The sequence below is a fragment of the Oncorhynchus tshawytscha genome, linkage group LG01, assembly GCF_018296145.1.
Source record: "Oncorhynchus tshawytscha isolate Ot180627B linkage group LG01, Otsh_v2.0, whole genome shotgun sequence".
Lineage (NCBI taxonomy): Eukaryota > Metazoa > Chordata > Actinopteri > Salmoniformes > Salmonidae > Oncorhynchus > Oncorhynchus tshawytscha.
In genome coordinates, this window is record NC_056429.1 from 5,697,336 (window position 1) to 5,718,167 (window position 20,832).

Consider the following 20,832-nt stretch of genomic DNA (forward strand, 5'->3'; position numbering starts at 1 on the left):
GACTCCTCAAACACCGGCATGGTCTGTTTCGCAAGCGTTCCCGGAAATCTCGCGATATTGTGCCTCTGGGTTTTTGAAACTCTGTGGTATGATACCCTTCACACGCATGCGCGTTCCATCTATTGCATTGGAGGCTCATTTGAAAACATTAGCCGTGACTAGCAATGTTTGTTTTGGTTAGCAAGCAATTCGACTAAAGTGAACATACGTTTCTTGATAACACAGTGATATAAACCCATCATTATACTCGAGGAACGACAGTCAACATTCATGGGTGAGCTCAAGGAAATTGATGGCTTTGTTGTAATGTGCACAGGGACACTAACGTTAATAGAGCTACTGAAACTAGCCGGTCTGAGCAGCTAACATGGCTAGCTAGCAAATGCTATGGCATTATATTTTTAAGGCTTTGCTAGCTTTGATCTTCTGTCTTGGCTAACATTCCAGGAACATTTACTAGCCAACATCGACCGGCTAAATGTAGTAGCTACCTTCCCCCTGCGAAGCCGTCCTTACCCTATCCAGGGGCGCATTCAGCAGGACACGACGTTTTGAAACGTTCAGATAGAAATGACCTAGATAGAACAAACCTCCATCTCTGACAATGAGAACGTTTTACGTACTGAACATGGCCCTGCACACCTCCAGAGGTAGCAGCCAGCATTGTGCGTTTTACTTTACCTTATTGTGTTTCTGTTTAGAGGACCACAGCGTGGATGACGACAACTCCAGCATCCGGTCATCCTCCCCGGCGAACTCTCCTGTCATGGACCGTAACCCCTCACCACCCCCGGACAGAGAGGGGGAGCAGGGCGGGGAAGAGGTGGATGCTATAGGGGAGACAGTTTATAGCAAACACTGGCTGTTCAGCACCTTTACCCGTCTGATTCAGGTAGGCAACCGGTTAAGATTCAGGTAGGCAACCGGTGAAGATTCAGGTAGGCAACCGGTGAAGATTCAGGTAGGCAACCGGTGAAGATTCAGGTAGGCAACCGGTTAAGATTCAGGTCGGCAACCGGTATATTGTTGCAATACAGTATTACTTGTTGCTGATCAAATACCAACTGAAGTATATTAAGTATACCTTCATGACTCATGAGACAACTCATCTAGGCTATTGAAGTCTAGAAAGGGTTATGGTGAGGATGCGTTTTCCATCATATAATGCATTATGTCCGGCACTCTCTTTTTGTTGTTGTTGCTCATTACAGAAAGTGCTCTTCCATCTTGTACATTTTACTGTTAATATGCAGAACATATTTTGTCATCTTGTGTTCAAAATGCATCGTTGATCATCGTTGTTATGTCCTTCAGATTGTGTCGGAACAGAACATGGGAGACTCTGATGCCCAGATGCAGCTACCAGAGGAAGATGAGGATGAGCTGTGTAAGATCTGGGATATGGCCATGGATAAGGTGTGTGTCTCTCTCTTTCTTTTCAATTCAAAAGGGCTTTATTGGCATGGGAAACATGTTTTACATTGACAAAGCAAGTTAAATAAACAATCAGAAATGAACAGTAAACATTACAATCACGAAAGTTTCAAAATAATGTTATATTTTTGGCTATGTACAGTGTAACAATGTGCAAATAGCCTCTCTCTGTCTCTGTGTCTCTGTATCTCTCTCTGTCTCTCTCTCTCTCTCTGTCTCTCTCTGTGTCTCTGTATCTCTCTCTGTCTGTCTCTCTCTGTCTCCCTCTGTCTGTCTGTCTGTCTCCCTCTCTCTCTCTGTCTCTGTCTCTCTCTCTCTCCCTGTCTCTCTCTCTCTCTCTCTCTCTCTCTGTCTATTTACATCTGAATATGTACAGTGTCTTGGGAAAGTATTCAGACCCTTTGAATTCTTCCACATTTTGTTAGGTTACAGCCTTATTCTAAAATCAATCTGCACACAATACCCCATAATGACAAAGAAAAAACAGTTTAAGACATTTAAGACATCCGGGCTGGACTTCAGAGACTTATCCCAAAGCCACTCCTGCGTTGTCTTGGCTGTGTGCTTAGGGTCGTTGTCCTGTGGGAAAGTTAACCTTCGCCCCAGTCTGAGGTCCCGAGTGCTCTGGAGCAGGTTTTCATCAAGGATCTCTCTGTACCTTACTCCGTTCTTCTTTCCCTCGATCCTGACTAGTCTCCTTGCGGCTGAAAAACTTTCTCACAGCATGATGCTGCCACCACCATGCTTCACCTTAGGCAGGGTGCCAGGTTTCCTCCAGACATGCCACTTGGCATTCAGGCCAAAGGGTTCAATCTTGGTTTCATTAAACCAGATAATCTTGTTTCTCATGGTCTGAGAGTCTTTAGGTGCCTTTTGGCAAACTCCAAGCGGGTTGTCATGTGCCTTTTACTGAGGAGTGGCTTCCGTCTGGCCACTCTACCATAAAGGCCTGATTGGTGGAGTGCTGGAAGGTTCTCCCATCTCCACAGAGGAACTCTGGAGCTCTGTCAGAGTGACCATCGGGTTCTTGGTCACCTCCCTGACCAAGGCCCTTTTTCCCCCAAATGCTCAGTTTGGCCGGTCCGCCAGCTCTAGGAAAAGTCTTGATGTTTCTAAACTTCTTCCATTTAAGAATGATGGAGGCCACTGTGTTCTTGGGAACCTTCAATGCTGCATAAATTGTTTGGTGTCCTTCCCCAGACCTGTGCCACGACACACTTGCAACCTTTCGGTTACTAGTCCAACGTTCTAACCACTAGGCTACCCTAGTGAAAGAGCAGGTGTTCCTAATGTTTGTATACTCAGTGTGTATATATTCGGGGCGGCAGGGTAGCCTCGTGGTTAGAGCGTTGGACTAGTAACCGGAAGGTTGCAAGTTCAAATCCCCGAGCTGACAAATCAAATCAAATTTTATTTGTCACATACACATGGTTAGCAGATGTTAATGCGAGTGTAGCGAAATGCTTGTGCTTCTAGTTCCGACAATGCAGTAATAACGAACAAGTAATCTAACTAACAATTCCAAAAAACTACTGTCTTATACACAGTGTAAGGGGATAAAGAATATGTACATAAGGATATATGAATGAGTGATGGTACAGAGCAGCATAGGCAAGATACAGTAGATGCTATCGAGTACAGTATATACATATGAGATGAGTATGTAAACAAAGTGGCATAGTTAAAGTGGCTAGTGATACATGTATTACATAAGGATGCAGTCGATGATATAGAGTACAGTATATACGTATGCATATGAGATGAATAATGTAGGGTAAGTAACATTATATAAGGTAGCATTGTTTAAAGTGGCTAGTGATATATTTACATCATTTCCCATCAATTCCCATTATTAAAGTGGCTGGAGTAGAGTCAGTGTCATTGACAGTGTGTTGGCAGCAGCCACTCAATGTTAGTGGTGGCTGTTTAACAGTCTGATGGCCTTGAGATAGAAGCTCTTTTTCAGTCTCTCGGTCCCAGCTTTGATGCACCCGTACTGACCTCGCCTTCTGGATGACAGCGGGGTGAACAGGCAGTGGCTCGGGTGGTTGATGTCCTTGATGATCTTTATGGCCTTCCTGTAGCATCGGGTGGTGTAGGTGTCCTGGAGGGCAGGTAGTTTGCCCCCGGTGATGCGTTGTGCAGACCTCACTACCCTCTGGAGAGCCTTACGGTTGAGGGCGGTGCAGTTGCCATACCAGGCGGTGATACAGCCCGCCAGGATGCTCTCGATTGTGCATCTGTAGAAGTTTGTGAGTGCTTTTGGTGACAAGCCGAATTTCTTCAGCCTCCTGAGGTTGAAGAGGCGCTGCTGCGCCTTCTTCACGATGCTGTCTGTGTGAGTGGACCAATTCAGTTTGTCTGTGATGTGTATGCTGAGGAACTTAAAACTTGCTACCCTCTCCACTACTGTTCCATCGATGTGGATGGGGGGGTGTTCCCTCTGCTGTTTCCTGAAGTCCACAATCATCTCCTTAGTTTTGTTGACATTGAGTGTGAGGTTATTTTCTTGACACCACACTCCGAGGGCCCTCACCTCCTCCCTGTAGTCCGTCTCGTCGTTGTTGGTAATCAAGCCTACCACTGTTGTGTCGTCCGCAAACTTGATGATTGAGTTGGAGGCGTGTGTGGCCACGCAGTCGTGGGTAAACAGGGAGTACAGGAGAGGGCTCAGAACGCACCCTTGTGGGGCCCCAGTGTTGAGGATCAGCGGGGAGGAGATGTTGTTGCCTACCCTCACCACCTGGGGGCGGCCCGTCAGGAAGTCCAGTACCCAGTTGCACAGGGCGGGGTCGAGACCCAGGGTCTCGAGCTTGATGACGAGATTGGAGGGTACTATGGTGTTGAATGCCGAGCTGTAGTCGATGAACAGCATTCTCACATAGGTATTCCTCTTGTCCAGATGGGTTAGGGCAGTGTGCAGTGTGGTTGAGATTGCATCGTCTGTGGACCTATTTGGGCGGTAAGCAAATTGGAGTGGGTCTAGGGTGTCAGGTAGGGTGGAGGTGATATGGTCCTTGACTAGTCTCTCAAAGCACTTCATGATGACGGATGTGAGTGCTACGGGCGGTAGTCGTTTAGCTCAGTTACCTTAGCTTTCTTGGGAACAGGAACAATGGTGGCCCTCTTGAAGCATGTGGGAACAGCAGACTGGTATAGGGATTGATTGAATATGTCCGTAAACACACCGGCCAGCTGGTCTGCGCATGCTCTGAGGGCGCGGCTGGGGATGCCGTCTGGGCCTGCAGCCTTGCGAGGGTTAACACGTTTAAATGTCTTACTCACCTCGGCTGCAGTGAAGGAGAGACCGCATGTTTTCGTTGCAGGCCGTGTCAGTGGCACTGTATTGTCCTCAAAGCGGGCAAAAAGTTATTTAGTCTGCCTGGGAGCAAGACATCCTGGTCCGTGACTGGGCTGGATTTCTTCCTGTAGTCCGTGATTGACTGTAGACCCTGCCACATGCCTCTTGTGTCTGAGCCGTTGAATTGAGATTCTACTTTGTCTCTGTACTGGCGCTTAGCTTGTTTGATAGCCTTGCGGAGGGAATAGCTGCACTGTTTGTATTCAGTCATGTTAACAGACACCTTGCCCTGATTAAAAGCAGTGGTTCGCGCTTTCAGTTTCACACGAATGCTGCCATCAATCCACGGTTTCTGGTTAGGGAATGTTTTAATCATTGCTATGGGAACGACTTCTTCAACGCACGTTCTAATGAACTCGCACACCGAATCAGCGTATTCGTCAATGTTGTTGTCTGACGCAATACGAAACATCTCCCAGTCCACGTGATGGAAGCAGTCTTGGAGTGTGGAGTCAGCTTGGTCGGACCAGCGTTGGACAGACCTCAGCGTGGGAGCCTCTTGTTTTAGTTTCTGTCTGTAGGCAGGGATCAACAAAATGGAGTCGTGGTCAGCTTTTCCGAAAGGGGGCGGGGCAGGGCCTTATATGCGTCGCGGAAGTTAGAGTAACAATGATCCAGGGTCTTTCCACCCCTGGTTGCGCAATCGATATGCTGATAAAATTTAGGGAGTCTTGTTTTCAGATTAGCCTTGTTAAAATCCCCAGCTACAATGAATGCAGCCTCCGGATAAATCGTTTCCAGTTTGCAGAGAGTTAAATAAAGTTCGTTCAGAGCCATCGATGTGTCTGCTTGGGGGGGATATACACGGCTGTGATTATAATCGAAGAGAATTCCCTTGGTAGATAATGCGGTCTACATTTGATTGTGAGGAATTCTAAATCAGGTGAACAGAAGGATTTGAGTTCCTGTATGTTTCTTTCATCACACCATGTCACGTTAGTCATAAGGCATACGCCTCCGCCCCTCTTCTTACCAGAAAGATGTTTGTTTCTGTCGGCGCGATGCGTGGAGAAACCCGCTGGCTGCACCGCTTCGGATTGCGTCTCTCCAGTGAGCCATGTTTCCGTGAAGCAGAGAACGTTACAGTCTCTGATGTCCCTCTGGAATGCTACCCTTGCTCGGATTTCATCAACCTTGTTGTCAAGAGACTGGACATTGGCAAGAAGAATGCTAGGGAGTGGTGCACGATGTGCCCGTCTGCGGAGTAAGACCGCTTCGTTTCCCTCTTTTTCTGAGTCGTTTTTTTGGGTCGCTGCATGGAATCCACTCCGTTGTCCTGTTTGTAAGGCAGAACACAGGATCCGCGTCGCGAAAAACATATTCTTGGTCGTACTGATGGTGAGTTGACGCTGATCTTATATTCAGTAGTTCTTCTCGACTGTATGTAATGAAACCTAAGATGACCTGGGGTACTAATGTAAGAAATAACACGTAAAAAAACAAAAAACTGCATAGTTTCCTAGGAACGCGAAGCGAGGCGGCCATCTCTGTCGGCGCCGGAAGTACCAGGTACACATCTGTCGTTCTGCCCCTGAACAGGCAGTTAACCCACTGTTCCTAGACCGTCATTGAAAATAAGAATTTGTTCTTAACTGACTTGCCTGGTTAAATAAAGGTAAAAATTAAATGTTTTTAATTTTTTTTATTCTGTATACAGAGATGTTTAAATAAATACCAGGAGTATGATAACTAGTTTATATTGTCATGAGTCGGCTGTAAAAATGTAACTTTTATGTTACAAATGTTTTTGATGTAATGTGAAATTTGATGGGTTAATATGACCCTGTCTGCCTGTCTCTCTGTAGGATGTGGCTGGTTTCTTACAGGAGTTCAAAGCTGCAGATATCCTCCTGGGAGTGATCACTAAGTCTCGATGCCCTCGTCTAACTGTGAGTGAACTGTTTTAGTGTTCTAGTTTACCTCGTGTGTGTTGTACTCTATTATAAACTGGGTGGTTCGACCCCCCGGAATTCTGATTTTTGCTGACAGCTGTGGTATATCAGACCGTATACCACGGGTATGACAAAGCAATAAGGCACCTCAGGGGTTCCGGGTATATGGCACTGCCATACCCCCCCCGGGGCCGTATTGCTTAATCAGTCCACCGTCTAGTCTTTGAAATGCAATATTAATATGAATAATAATATAGATTAATATTCCTTTTCCCCCAGTTGTAACCCACCCAGCAACATTTTAAATTGGCACAACATCATGTTGCCAGGGTGTCTTATTGATGTTTACATCATGTTGCCATGGTGTCTTATTGATGTTTACATCATGTTGCCAGGGTGTCTTATTGATGTTTACATCATGTTGCCATGGTGTCTTATTGATGTTTACATCATGTTGCCATGGTGTCTTATTGATGTTTACATCATGTTGCCATGGTGTCTTATTGATGTTTACATCATGTTGCCATGGTGTCTTATTGATGTTTACATCATGTTGCCATGGTGTCTTATTGATGTTTACATCATGTTGCCAGGGTGTCTTATTGATGTTTACATCATGTTGCCAGGGTGTCTTATTGATGTTTACATCATGTTGCCATGGTGTCTTATTGATGTTTACATCATGTTGCCATGGTGTCTTATTGATGTTTACATCATGTTGCCATGGTGTCTTATTGATGTTTACATCATGTTAGCATGGTGTCTTATTGATGTTTACATCATGTTGCCATGGTGGCTTATTGATGTTTACATCATGTTGCCATGGTGTCTTATTGTTGTTTACATCATGTTGTCATGGTGTCTTATTGATGTTTACATCATGTTGCCATGGTGCCTTATTGATGTTTTCGTGTGTCCTCTCTCCCCAGGAGATATGTGTGGGGATCCTGGGTAACATAGCCTGCTTCCCTGACACTTGTCTGACCCTCAGCCAGAACAACGACCTAGGGTAGGTGGAGATGGCCATTTACTAAAAACCCTTTTCACACTGTCATGACAGCCTGAACAGTACTGTGTTGGCTCTGATATGTACAGCACCGTTCCAACTCACGGTGGGCATTAACTGTTTCTCTGGTGTAATTCTGTTTCTCTCCACAGGGTGGTGCTGTTGCTCCTTCTTGGAGACACTGATCCCCCTACACTGCTGGAGACAAGCAGGTGAGAATACCCTGAAAAGGCTAGAAAATCCTTCCTTTGTGAACGCGCTTGGTGAAAGCATGGTCCACTCGTGGCAGTGGTGACTGTTTCCGGTCTCATTCGACCCCCCTTCACATTAGTCATCAGACAACATGCTATTGTCTGTTGACATCTAGTGGAAGGCGTAGGAAGTGAAAACTCATCCATATCTCGCTGTAATTTCAATGACAGCTTGGTTGAAAATCTGCCACCCCTAGAAAAAATACAAACAGGAAGTGGAATTTCTCAGGTTTTTGTCTGCAATATGAGTTCTGTTATACTCGCAGACATAATTCAAACAGTTTTAGAAACTTCAGAGTGTTTTCTATCCAATACTAATAATAATATGCATATATTAGCAACTGAGACTGAGGAGCTGGCCATTTGCAATGGGCACCTTTTCATCCAAGCTACTCAATACTGCCCCTGCAGCCATAAAAAGTTAACTAGGCAAGTCAGTTAAGAACAGATTCTTATTTACAATGACGGCCTACACCGGCCAAACCCAGACGACTCTTTGCCAATTGTGCGCCACCCTATGGCATTCCCAATCACGGCCGGTTGTGATACAGCCTGGCTTTGAACCAGGGTGTCTGTAGTGACGCCTCAAGCACTGAGATGCAGTGCCTTAGACTTCTGCGCCACTCGGGAGCCCCCTTTTCGATCCATCCTATCAGTTTTAAACACATGCTCCAACGACACACTTAGCCAACGTAAAAAAATAAAAAATCATGCGAGGTGTTTTCGCAAACGCATGTTATATTTTCGTCCGATGTAGGAACGATGCATCGTCAAAACACTCGTATGCCTAAGTTCCATGGCTATCGGGAAACCATGCCCAGGTCTTATCAAAGTCTTCTATTGCCTTTAGACTGCGTTTTTGTGTGTTTTTGTTGATATCTCGTTAGTGATGGGTGCGAATGTCTTTTTGTCCAGACTGCTGCTGACCTGTGTGTCCCAGAGCGATGTGTCTTCTCTGTGGCTGGAGAGGGTACGACAGCAGACCTCTGTGTGTTCCAGCCTCTGCTTCATCATGTGCAGCTCCACCAACAGTAGGTCCTTCATATGTTACAACTCAATGTGATGAAAGATGTTTTCTTTCCAATCTACTGGGAATCATTTGTTTACATACCCTACATTACTCATCTCATATGTATATGTATATACTGTACTCTATATCATCTACTGCATCTTTATGTAATACATGTATCACTAGCCACTTTAACTATGCCACTTTGTTTACATACTCATCTCATATGTATATACTGTACTCGATACCATCTACTGCATCTTGCCTATGCTGCTCTGTACCATCACTCATTCATATATCTTTATGTACATATTCTTCATCCCTTTACCCTTGTGTCTATAAGGTAGTAGTTGTGGAATTGTTAGGTTAGATTACTCGTTGGTTATTACTGCATTGTCGGAACTAGACGCACAAGCATTTCGCTACACTCGCATTAACATCTGCTAACCATGTGTATGTGACAAATAAAATTTGATTTGATTTGTCAAACGTGACTTGCACAAATGTGAGGTATATTGAGAATATTGATTTCGAACATGTTCAAAGATTCACCCACCCAGGGACTCCTCTATGAACAATGAGGAATATACACTGTCAGTCACCGGTTTCATTAGGAAACGTGTTCATGATGTTGTATCCACAATAACAATCAGACATACCCCCAACCAAAATCTCTGGATGAACGGAGGAATCCGTACTATGCTTAGAGCCCATTCTGCAGCATTCTATGTCAGCGGAACGAACCCCGGCGACTCTATGGCACACAACGCCATGCAAGGCAAGCACTTACGAGCTCCGCAAAATCCATTAGGGACGCAAAAAAAAGACTATGCAGTCTCAAACTTGAATCGATATTCGACAAGTCAGACTTGTGTCACTTGTGGCAAGGACTACAGGCTATCACAAACTACAAAAGGCCCATCCAGCTGCCTGGTGTCCACCGAAGCCTCCGTCCCGGACGGGCTTAACACATTCTATGCTCGCTTCGAGGCAGACAATACCGAGCCATCCAGGAGGACACTCGCTGTTCCGGAAGACCAGGTGCTTTCGCTCTCCAAGGCTGACATGAAGACATCTCTGAGGGACTATTTGGGGCGACAGGTAGCCTAGTGGTTAGAGCATTGGACTAGTAACCGAAGGTTGCTAGATCGAATCACTGAGCTGACAAGGTAAAAATTTGTTGTTCTGTTGTTCTTTCTCTGAACAAGGCAGTTAACCCACTGTTCCTAGGCCGTCATCGTAAATAAGAATTTGTTCTTAACTGACTTGCCTAGCTATAACATTCTTTTAAATGTTTAAAAAAATGTAAGTTCACAAAGCTACCAGCCCAGATGGCATCCTTGGCTGCATGCACCGACATCTTTCAACCTGTCCCAATCGGTAGTCCCCACTTGCTTCATGGAGAACACCGTTGTCCCAGTGCCCAAGAAAACCAAGGTGACATCCCCAAATGGACTATTGTTCCATCGCACTCACTCCTGTCATCATGAAGTGCTTCGTGAGGTTGGTCATGAAGGCCAGCATGCCACACCCAGGCCAGCATGCCACACCCGGGCCAGCATGCCACACCCAGGCCAGCATGCCACATCCAGGCCAGCATGCCACATCCAGGCCAGCATGCCACACCCAGGCCAGCATGCCACACCCAGGCCAGCATGCCACACCCAGGCCAGCATGCCACACCCAGGCCAGCATGCCACACCCAGGCCAGCATGCCACACCCAGGCCAGCATGCCACACCCAGGCCAGCATGCCACACCCAGGCCAGCATGCCACACCCAGACCAGCATGCCACATCCAGGCCAGCATGCCACACCCAGGCCAGCATGCCACACCCAGGCCAGCATGCCACATCCAGACCAGCATGCCACACCCAGGCCAGCATGCCACACCCAGGCCAGCATGCCACACCCAGGCCAGCATGCCACACCCAGGCCAGCATGCCACACCCAGGCCAGCATGCCACACCCAGGCCAGCATGCCACACCCAGGCCAGCATGCCACACCCAGGCCAGCATGCCACACCCAGGCCAGCATGCCACACCCAGGCCAGCATGCCACACCCAGGCCAGCATGCCACACCCAGGCCAGCATGCCACACCCAGGCCAGCATGCCACACCCAGGCCAGCATGCCAGGCACACTGGCCCTACTCCAATGAGCCCAATGCTGCAACAGATCCACGAAAGATGCCATTTCCATCACTATTCACACGGCCCGCACACAACAGGAGCACACAACAGGAGCACACAACAGGAGCACACAACAGGAGCACACAACAGGAGCACACAACAGGAGCACCGATGTACAGTTGAAATCGGGAAGCTTACATACACCTTATCCAAAAAAATTGGATTCTAGTTGGCACATTGTGATTTTTTGACTCAGCCAGTATGAAGTTGGAGCTGAACCAATCAGACGACTTGGTTAAGTATGAAAAAAATCTCTAGGCCCGCCCCTCTTAGTCGTAGTACTGTTTTCCTCCCTGAGCTGAATGACAGCTCTTCACTTCATCTGTTGACTCCTGACTGGCTCAAAACTAAGTGTAGTTGAACCTGGGAAAAATACTGTATACTTTTCAGTGTGTCTGGCTGGTCTCGCTTCAAACACATTTTAGACAGACTTTTCCCCAACATCAAAGTCAGTTCAGAACAAATTCTTATCTAAAATGACAGTCTACTCCGGCCAAACCCGGACAACGCTGGGCCAATTCTGCGCCGCCCTATCGGACTCCCAATCACAGCCGGTTGTGATACAGCCTGGATTTGAACCAGTGTGTCTGTAGTGACTCCTCAAGCACTGAGATGCAGTGCCTTAGATGCAGTGCTATAGCCTCTCTACTGTATGTAGCCTCTCCACTGTATATAGCCTCTCTACTGTATGTAGCCTCTCCACTGTATATAGCCTCTCTACTGTATGTAGCCTCTCCACTGTATATAGCCTCTCTACTGTATGTAGCCTCTCTACTGTATATAGCCTCTCTACTGTATATAGCCTCTCTACTGTATATAGCCTCTCTACTGTATATAGCCTCGCTACTGTATATAGCCTCGCTACTGTATATAGCCTCGCTACTGTATATAGCCTCGCTACTGTATATAGCCTCGCTACTGTATATAGCCTCTACTGTATATAGCCTCTCTACTGTATATAGCCTCTCTACTGTATATAGCCTCTCTACTGTATATACCCTCTCTACTGTATATAGCCTCTCTACTGTATATAGCCTCTCTACTGTATATAGCCTGTCTTTTTACTGTTGTTTTATTTCTTTACTTACCTATTGTTCACCTAATACCTTTTTTGCACTATTGGTTAGAGCCTGTAAATAAGCATTTCACTGTAAGGTCTACACCTGTTGTATTCGGCGCACGTGACAAATAAGCTTTAATTTGATTTGAATAATATAGATCACTTTTGTTCCCAGTTTTGATTCTGTTCCTCGAAAAAATTCCGTTACTTTTTGGGTTGTTTTCCGTTCTGTTCCCTGAACAAGTTCCAACCCCTGATATTTGCGCATGTTTGTTTTGTTAAAAAGAGGATAGACCGTCAGAGGCGGCACTGACCTCTGGGTCACCCAGGACTGATTATTCTTGAAGGGGCTTCTGGGTTTTTTCCAGATTTTTTTTTTCTTCATAAGAACAAATATACATATTTGATGAAACTGTTGAGTGAGACCCACTGTTTACTTTTCATTCAATGTGTGTGTGTGTGGTTGTGTGTGTGTGGTTGTGTGTGTGGTTGTGTGTGTGGTTGCGTGTGTGTGGTTGCGTGTGTGTGGTTGGTTGTGTGTGTGTGTGTGTGTGGTTGTGTGTGTGTGTGGTTGTGTGTGTGTGTGGGTGTGTGGTTGTGTGTGTGTGTGTGGTTGTGTGTGTGGTTGCGTGTGTGTGTGGTTGCGTGTGTGTGTGTGTGTGTAGTGGACCTGCTGGTGAAGGTGGGGGAGCTGGTTGACAAGCTGTTTGACTTGGATGAAGAGTTGATGAAGAGCTGGGTCACAGCTGGATCTCAGCCCAGTGACGAAGACGAGGAAGAAGAAGAAGAGGAGGAGGGGGAGAGACGTCTGGACGTGGCCTCCTCGCTCCTCGAGGCTGCCAAGCAGCTAAGGTAAAGACATTTTGTTTCTGCTAATATTATAATGTAAAAATAATATTATCTTTGCAGGTATTGGTATAAAAAAAAACAGCTCTCTGTCAGAACCACTTTGATGGAGGTATCAGTAAGAGCAAGTTTGTAAACCTCATGACATCATGTTTTCAGCAGACCAGCCACTGGGTGTTGGCATTCTGATATGACAAGCAACATGTGGGGCTATCCTGGTGTTTCCACAGGTCAGAGGGTTTTATGAGGGGCTCTCCTGGTGTTTCCACAGGTCAGAGAGTCCAGAGGGTTTAGAGGTGTACCTGCATGCCCTCCAGCTCCTCACCACTATCCATCATGGGATTCAGACACTGGGTGAGACGTGTTGTTCAAAATGTCTGCTTTTATTTATTCAATAGATGTTATTGGTTGGAAAAAATCCATAAATTACCATAATTTACAGAAACTTCTCTCTTTAAATGGCTTCTCCCTCTTGGTATATCTAATATGCTATTATGTTAATATATTTCTATCTAGCTGTGTTTTTTTTTATCCTGAGAACTGAAGTTAGTAAGATTTCCACTCTATTCATTACTCATAGCAAGTAAAGATGACTAAGTTGACATGATATATAACTCAGTCCCTTGTCTCCAGCTGTTGCAGGTGGGACGGGCCAGGCTCTATGGACCTTCCTGTGTGAGGTAGTGTGTGAGGACCTGTGTCAGCCAGACGACCCTCCGTTTGTTCTCCAGGAACAGAAGGGGTTACTGGTCCATGCTCTGGCTGTCCTGTCAGTCCTGTATGCGTGTCAGGACCAGGAAGCAGAGCACAGCGAAGCAGACACGCGTAAGAGACCACCTGGATTTCAGATTTTAGTCTCTGACACGTCTCTCTCTCTCTGTCTTGTCCCGTGGTTTCTAATGTTGTTACTGCTTAATCAGGAGACGTAAAGCCTCATTTAATTTCTTCTTTCACTAACTGATCGTCAAAACCAACGGAAGTCACTGTAACCTGAAAGTGAAAACATTATAAGGCAAAATGAATGTTTTTTTTAATTTCATTTAATTTATTTCATGTTCCCGAATCATCCCAAAGTATCTGAAAGGCTCTGTTCTCTGTTCTCCAGTTTTGCCTCTAGTTGGGAGCATGTTGAGGGTGCTGCAGTACCATAGAGAGGTCAGTTCAGGACACGGACAGAAGGAGAAGAAGGATGGACAGGAGGAGAAGGTGGATGAGCAGCTCCAGGCTCTGATCCAGACAACGGTCGAGTTCCTCTCTGACATCATCACTGACCTCACCAAGGTAACGCAGCCTCTGGAACTGTCAATCAACAACAAAAAAACAGTCACCGTTTCCTACGATGTTACTTCATCTCTAAACCAAAATAACTTGATATGACATTTATTTATTTTTATATATGTATATGTTTATGTATTTATATATATATATATATGTTTATAACCTATATTTATGTTATTTATTTAAACTTTTTTATTTAACTAGGCAAGTCGGTTTAAGAACAAATTGTTCTTTACCATGACGTGTGTGTGTGTGTGTGTGTGTGTGTGTGTGTGACCCCTAGGATGCGGTGTGTGAGTTGGTGACGAAAGGTTACCTGACAGAAGAGACGTGTCTGTCAGCAGTAGGCTCTATGCTCCCCCAGTTCAGCCCTGCCGTAAGTTCTCCCTCTTTATAAATGCACACGTAATATCCACCGTGTCTGACAAACAGAGGCTCCTATATATAGATGTCAGTGGGGACAGCACATCGTGAACACTGTGGTGGCATCGCTGTGATACCAAATCAGCTCAATAAGAGTTTGTTTCCAATTTTACATGTTGTCTTTGTCTGTGATGTCACTTGTTCTCTGGAAACGTGGTTTCCACCACGCCCTCACACTTCCTCCCGGTGTGAGTGGATGTTGTCATAACCAAGCCTCTGTAGAGGTACAACACCTGGTCTTCATGTTGTCATAACCAAGCCTCTGTAGAGGTACAACACCTGGTCTTCATGTTGTCATAACCAAGCCTCTGTAGAGGTACAACACCTGGTCTTCATGTTGTCATAACTAACCCTCTGTAGAGGTACAACACCTGGTCTTCATGTTGTCATAACTAACCCTCTGTAGAGGTACAACACCTGGTCTTCATGTTGTCATAACTAACCCTCTGTAGAGGTACAACACCTGGTCTTCATGTTGTCATAACCAAGCCTCTGTAGAGGTACAACACCTGGTCTTCATGTTGTCATAACTAACCCTCTGTAGAGGTACAACACCTGGTCTTCATGTTGTCATAACCAACCCTCTGTAGAGGTACAACACCTGGTCTTCATGTTGTCATAACCAAGCCTCTGTAGAGGTACAACACCTGGTCTTCATGTTGTCATAACTAACCCTCTGTAGAGGTACAACACCTGGTCTTCATGTTGTCATAACCAACCCTCTGTAGAGGTACAACACCTGGTCTTCATGTTGTCATAACCAACCCTCTGTAGAGGTACAACACCTGGTCTTCATGTTGTCATAACCAAGCCTCTGTAGAGGTACAACACCTGGTCTTCATGTTGTCATAACTAACCCTCTGTAGAGGTACAACACCTGGTCTTCATGTTGTCATAACCAACCCTCTGTATAGGTACAACACCTGGTCTTCATGTTGTCATAACCAAGCCTCTGTAGAGGTACAACACCTGGTATTCATGTTGTCATAACTAACCCTCTGTAGAGGTACAACACCTGGTCTTCATGTTGTCATAACCAACCCTCTGTAGAGGTACAACACCTGGTCTTCATGTTGTCATAACCAACCCTCTGTAGAGGTACAACACCTGGTCTTCATGTTGTCATAACCAAGCCTCTGTAGAGGTACAACACCTGGTCTTCATGTTGTCATAACCAACCCCTGTAGAGGTACAACACCTGGTCTTCATGTTGTCATAACCAAGCCTCTGTAGAGGTACAACACCTGGTCTTCATGTTGTCATAACCAAGCCTCTGTAGAGGTACAACACCTGGTCTTCATGTTGTCATAACTAACCCCTGTATAGGTACAACACCTGGTCTTCATGTTGTCATTACTAACCCTCTGTAGAGGTACAACACCTGGTCTTCATGTTGTCATAACTAACCCTCTGTAGAGGTACAACACCTGGTCTTCATGTTGTCATAACCAAGCCTCTGTAGAGGTACAACACCTGGTCTTCATGTTGTCATAACTAACCCTCTGTAGAGGTACAACACCTGGTCTTCATGTTGTCATAACCAAGCCTCTGTAGAGGTACAACACCTGGTCTTCATGTTGTCATAACTAACCCTCTGTAGAGGTACAACACCTGGTCTTCATGTTGTCATAACTAACCCTCTGTAGCGGTACAACACCTGGTCTTCATGTTGTCATAACCAAGCCTCTGTAGAGGTACAACACCTGGTCTTCATGTTGTCATAACCAAGCCTCTGTATAGGTACAACACCTGGTCTTCATGTTGTCATAACTAACCCTCTGTATAGGTACAACACCTGGTCTTCATGTTGTCATAACTAACCCTCTGTATAGGTACAACACCTGGTCTTCATGTTGTCATAACTAACCCTCTGTAGAGGTACAACACCTGGTCTTCATGTTGTCATAACCAAGCCTCTGTAGAGGTACAACACCTGGTCTTCATGTTGTCATAACCAACCCTCTGTATAGGTACAACACCTGGTCTTCATGTTGTCATAACCAACCCTCTGTATAGGTACAACACCTGGTCTTCATGTTGTAATAACTAACCCTCTGTAGAGGTACAACACCTGGTCTTCATGTTGTAATAACTAACCCTCTGTAGAGGTACAACACCTGGTCTTCATGTTGTCATAACTAACCCTCTGTATAGGTACAACACCTGGTCTTCATGTTGTCATAACCAACCCTCTGTATAGGTACAACACCTGGTCTTCATGTTGTCATAACTAACCCTCTGTAGAGGTACAACACCTGGTCTTCATGTTGTCATAACCAACCCTCTGTAGAGGTACAACACCTGGTCTTCATGTTGTCATAACCAACCCTCTGTAGAGGTACAACACCTGGTCTTCATGTTGTCATAACCAAGCCTACATCACCTGTAGAGGTACAACACCTGGTCTTCATGTTGTCATAACCAAGCCTACATCACCTGTAGAGGTACAACACCTGGTCTTCATGTTGTCATAACCAAGCCTACATCACCTGTAGAGGTACAACACCTGGTCTTCATGTTGTCATAACTAACCCTCTGTAGAGGTACAACACCTGGTCTTCATGTTGTCATAACCAACCCTCTGTAGAGGTACAACACCTGGTCTTCATGTTGTCATAACCAACCCTCTGTAGAGGTACAACACCTGGTCTTCATGTTGTCATAACTAACCCTCTGTAGAGGTACAACACTGGTCTTCATGTTGTCATAACCAAGCCTCTGTAGAGGTACAACACCTGGTCTTCATGTTGTCATAACTAACCCTCTGTAGAGGTACAACACCTGGTCTTCATGTTGTCATAACTAACCCTCTGTAGAGGTACAACACCTGGTCTTCATGTTGTCATAACCAAGCCTCTGTAGAGGTACAACACCTGGTCTTCATGTTGTCATAACTAACCCTCTGTATAGGTACAACACCTGGTCTTCATGTTGTCATAACTAACCCTCTGTATAGGTACAACACCTGGTCTTCATGTTGTCATAACTAACCCTCTGTAGAGGTACAACACCTGGTCTTCATGTTGTCATAACCAAGCCTCTGTAGAGGTACAACACCTGGTCTTCATGTTGTCATAACCAACCCTCTGTATAGGTACAACACCTGGTCTTCATGTTGTCATAACTAACCCTCTGTAGAGGTACAACACCTGGTCTTCATGTTGTCATAACCAACCCTCTGTAGAGGTACAACACCTGGTCTTCATGTTGTCATAACCAACCCTCTGTAGAGGTACAACACCTGGTCTTCATGTTGTCATAACCAACCCTCTGTAGAGGTACAACACCTGGTCTTCATGTTGTCATAACCAAGCCTACATCACCTGTAGAGGTACAACACCTGGTCTTCATGTTGTCATAACCAAGCCTACATCACCTGTAGAGGTACAACACCTGGTCTTCATGTTGTCATAACCAACCCTCTGTAGAGGTACAACACCTGGTCTTCATGTTGTCATAACCAAGCCTACATCACCTGTAGAGGTACAACACCTGGTCTTCATGTTGTCATAACCAAGCCTACATCACCTGTAGAGGTACAACACCTGGTCTTCATGTTGTCATAACTAACCCTCTGTAGAGGTACAACACCTGGTCTTCATGTTGTCATAACCAACCCTCTGTAGAGGTACAACACCTGGTCTTCATGTTGTCATAACCAACCCTCTGTAGAGGTACAACACCTGGTCTTCATGTTGTCATAACTAACCCTCTGTAGAGGTACAACACCTGGTCTTCATGTTGTCATAACCAAGCCTCTGTAGAGGTACAACACCTGGTCTTCATGTTGTCATAACCAAGCCTCTGTAGAGGTACAACACCTGGTCTTCATGTTGTCATAACCAACCCTCTGTAGAGGTACAACACCTGGTCTTCATGTTGTCATAACCAACCCTCTGTAGAGGTACAACACCTGGTCTTCATGTTGTCATAACTAACCCTCTGTAGAGGTACAACACCTGGTCTTCATGTTGTCATAACCAAGCCTCTGTAGAGGTACAACACCTGGTCTTCATGTTGTCATAACCAAGCCTCTGTAGAGGTACAACACCTGGTCTTCATGTTGTCATAACCAACCCTCTGTAGAGGTACAACACCTGGTCTTCATGTTGTCATAACCAAGCCTCTGTAGAGGTACAACACCTGGTCTTCATGTTGTCATAACCAAGCCTCTGTAGAGGTACAACACCTGGTCTTCATGTTGTCATAACCAAGCCTCTGTATAGGTACAACACCTGGTCTTCATGTTGTCATAACTAACCCTCTATAGAGATACAACACCTGGTCTTCATGTTGTCATAACCAAGCCTACATCACCTGTACAGGTACAACACCTGGTCTTCATGTTGTCGGAGGCTGATCCCCAGCTGGCAGACACAGTGAGAAAGGAATTTCCTGTGTCCCTCAGCCCAAGCTGATCCATGAGCCCTCCTCTTCCTTCTCCAGACTAAGGTATCCACAGTGGATCCTGTTATATCCATGGAGTACCACACTGGGCATACAGAGAGGTTGTATACCAATACACTTGGACTGTACTGTGAAAAACATGAAATGGTGTCCACTGTTTTAATGTTTTGTTTATTAGATCATGGTCTTTAAAAATGGAAAGGGGGGGGGGGAAAGAAGAAGATAAAACACAATTATTTGTTTGTTTAACTTGTTTAAAATAAAATGGTTTTGTTATTTGATATCATGTTTTAAACAAGTAGTATCTTCTATGTGGCTAAAAAGGATCATTACATTGTATATTCCAATGTGGTCCTACTGTATTTTTCAGTGTTGGGTTGCAAAATGATGCTAACTCTCCTCACGTTCCCAGGTATTCCAGAAATCCTGGTTGGAGGCTCCGGATTTCCTGCTTAATCCCTCCTGATTCCAGGGAACCTCCATCCGGGATTTCTGGGAAAACATGGTAATTTTGGGGAAAGTTATCACCATTTTGCAGTCGTGTTTCTGTCAGTCTGTAGACAAGGATAGTTTTTTTCCAGCTCATAACAGATAATTGAATGGACTTTTATTTACCCAGTCAACTTGTTGCTGTTTTTTAATAAAGATATTAACTTTTCACGTGACCATTTTGTATCAGCAGATTTGGACGATCAGTAGGTATGTTTCCAGTAACTTTTTTTGTAGACATTTAGGAAGTTCACAAAGAAAATAGATTTGACATTTGTCCTGCTGGGGTGTGTTTCAATATAACTGTCTTGTCGATTTAATAAACAGCTGTGTATATAATGACTTCATACCAAAAATATATATTTATTTTTTAAAAACTTTTTCTCAAAAACCTACAAAGTCTAATAAAAATGAAGTGGTTGAAAGTGTTCCCATCACCCATTTTAGGCAAATTGCTCGTTAACAAATTGGCGACAGCCGGTATGCCTCCCAACCTAATTGGTTTCATGTCTTCAGTAGCCTGCAAAACCCAGCACGTATAGAATCCAAAAACTTGATTCATATTTGCAATATTCTAATCATTCTCATGTTCCAACGTATCGCCATGGTGAAATTTGCACTCCTGTATATCTGAAATAATTGGATGGTGAAACTGGCTTCCGGCCAATCAGAAAAGCAAGGCGAAACGATTCAGCCAATGAAAGTCGGGACTAGGATCCTGCAAGGAAAAATGTGTATAATTTGAACAAATTTGATTTAGAAATAAATGTGAAGTTGAGCTTCATAGTTTATTATTAATTATTTGAAGGGAGAAAAAAAAATCATATTTTATTCTAAATTAATTTATTTCCATTATTTGTCGCAATAAAGAAAGTTTAGACAAAAGTAAAATCCGGCACTGTAGAAAGAATAAAATGTTAGCGATCTTTAAACACGTCTCCTATATCTGCCATTTCTGTAAGATATCGCAATACTTTTTGGGGGGTGACGTCTCTTGTCGAATAAACCTTAGTCCGTGGAAAGCTGCCTAGACATCAATACATTAGTGTGTACAGGTGTGTGTGTGTGTGTGTGTGTGTATATAGGTGCGTTAGTATACAATAGGTGTTTTACCTAATGACATGTCGGTAAGATTTCATGCTGTTTATTAGTTTACTTTCTGTTTGCGTCTTTCCATTCATGCTT

The 20,832-nt window shown here is 44.8% G+C and overlaps 1 protein-coding gene across 3 annotated transcripts; it reads left to right on the plus strand.

Annotated features, from left to right (window-relative positions):
- Positions 1-96: 96 nt before the first annotated feature.
- saal1 (serum amyloid A-like 1) lies at positions 97-19,823 on the plus strand. Of its 3 annotated transcripts, XM_042321834.1 has the most exons (14): positions 98-274; positions 702-892; positions 1,315-1,416; positions 6,601-6,684; positions 7,617-7,696; positions 7,846-7,905; positions 8,860-8,975; positions 12,870-13,056; positions 13,322-13,404; positions 13,684-13,875; positions 14,156-14,331; positions 14,612-14,704; positions 19,077-19,203; positions 19,571-19,823. In XM_042321834.1, the coding sequence occupies exons 1-13, from the start codon at positions 271-273 to the stop codon at positions 19,167-19,169; spliced, it is 1,461 nt and encodes a 486-aa protein (XP_042177768.1). In that variant the 5' UTR covers positions 98-270; the 3' UTR covers positions 19,170-19,203; positions 19,571-19,823. The 3 variants fall into 3 exon arrangements, with proteins under 3 accessions (XP_042177802.1, XP_042177768.1, XP_042177743.1); XM_042321868.1 differs by lacking the exons at positions 19,077-19,203; positions 19,571-19,823 and adding an exon at positions 15,666-15,710 and having other exon boundaries at positions 97-274; XM_042321809.1 differs by having other exon boundaries at positions 19,077-19,823.
- The last annotated feature ends 1,009 nt before the right edge of the window (positions 19,824-20,832 follow it).

Bases quoted from the DNA above. Each gene is read 5' to 3' on its own strand.
- saal1 (XM_042321809.1), top strand. The intron at 8,976-12,869 runs GTAGGTCCTTCA...GTGTGTGTGTAG, and splicing joins CATGTGCAGCTCCACCAACA to TGGACCTGCTGGTGAAGGTG. The intron at 13,876-14,155 runs GTAAGAGACCAC...TCTGTTCTCCAG, and splicing joins GCACAGCGAAGCAGACACGC to TTTTGCCTCTAGTTGGGAGC.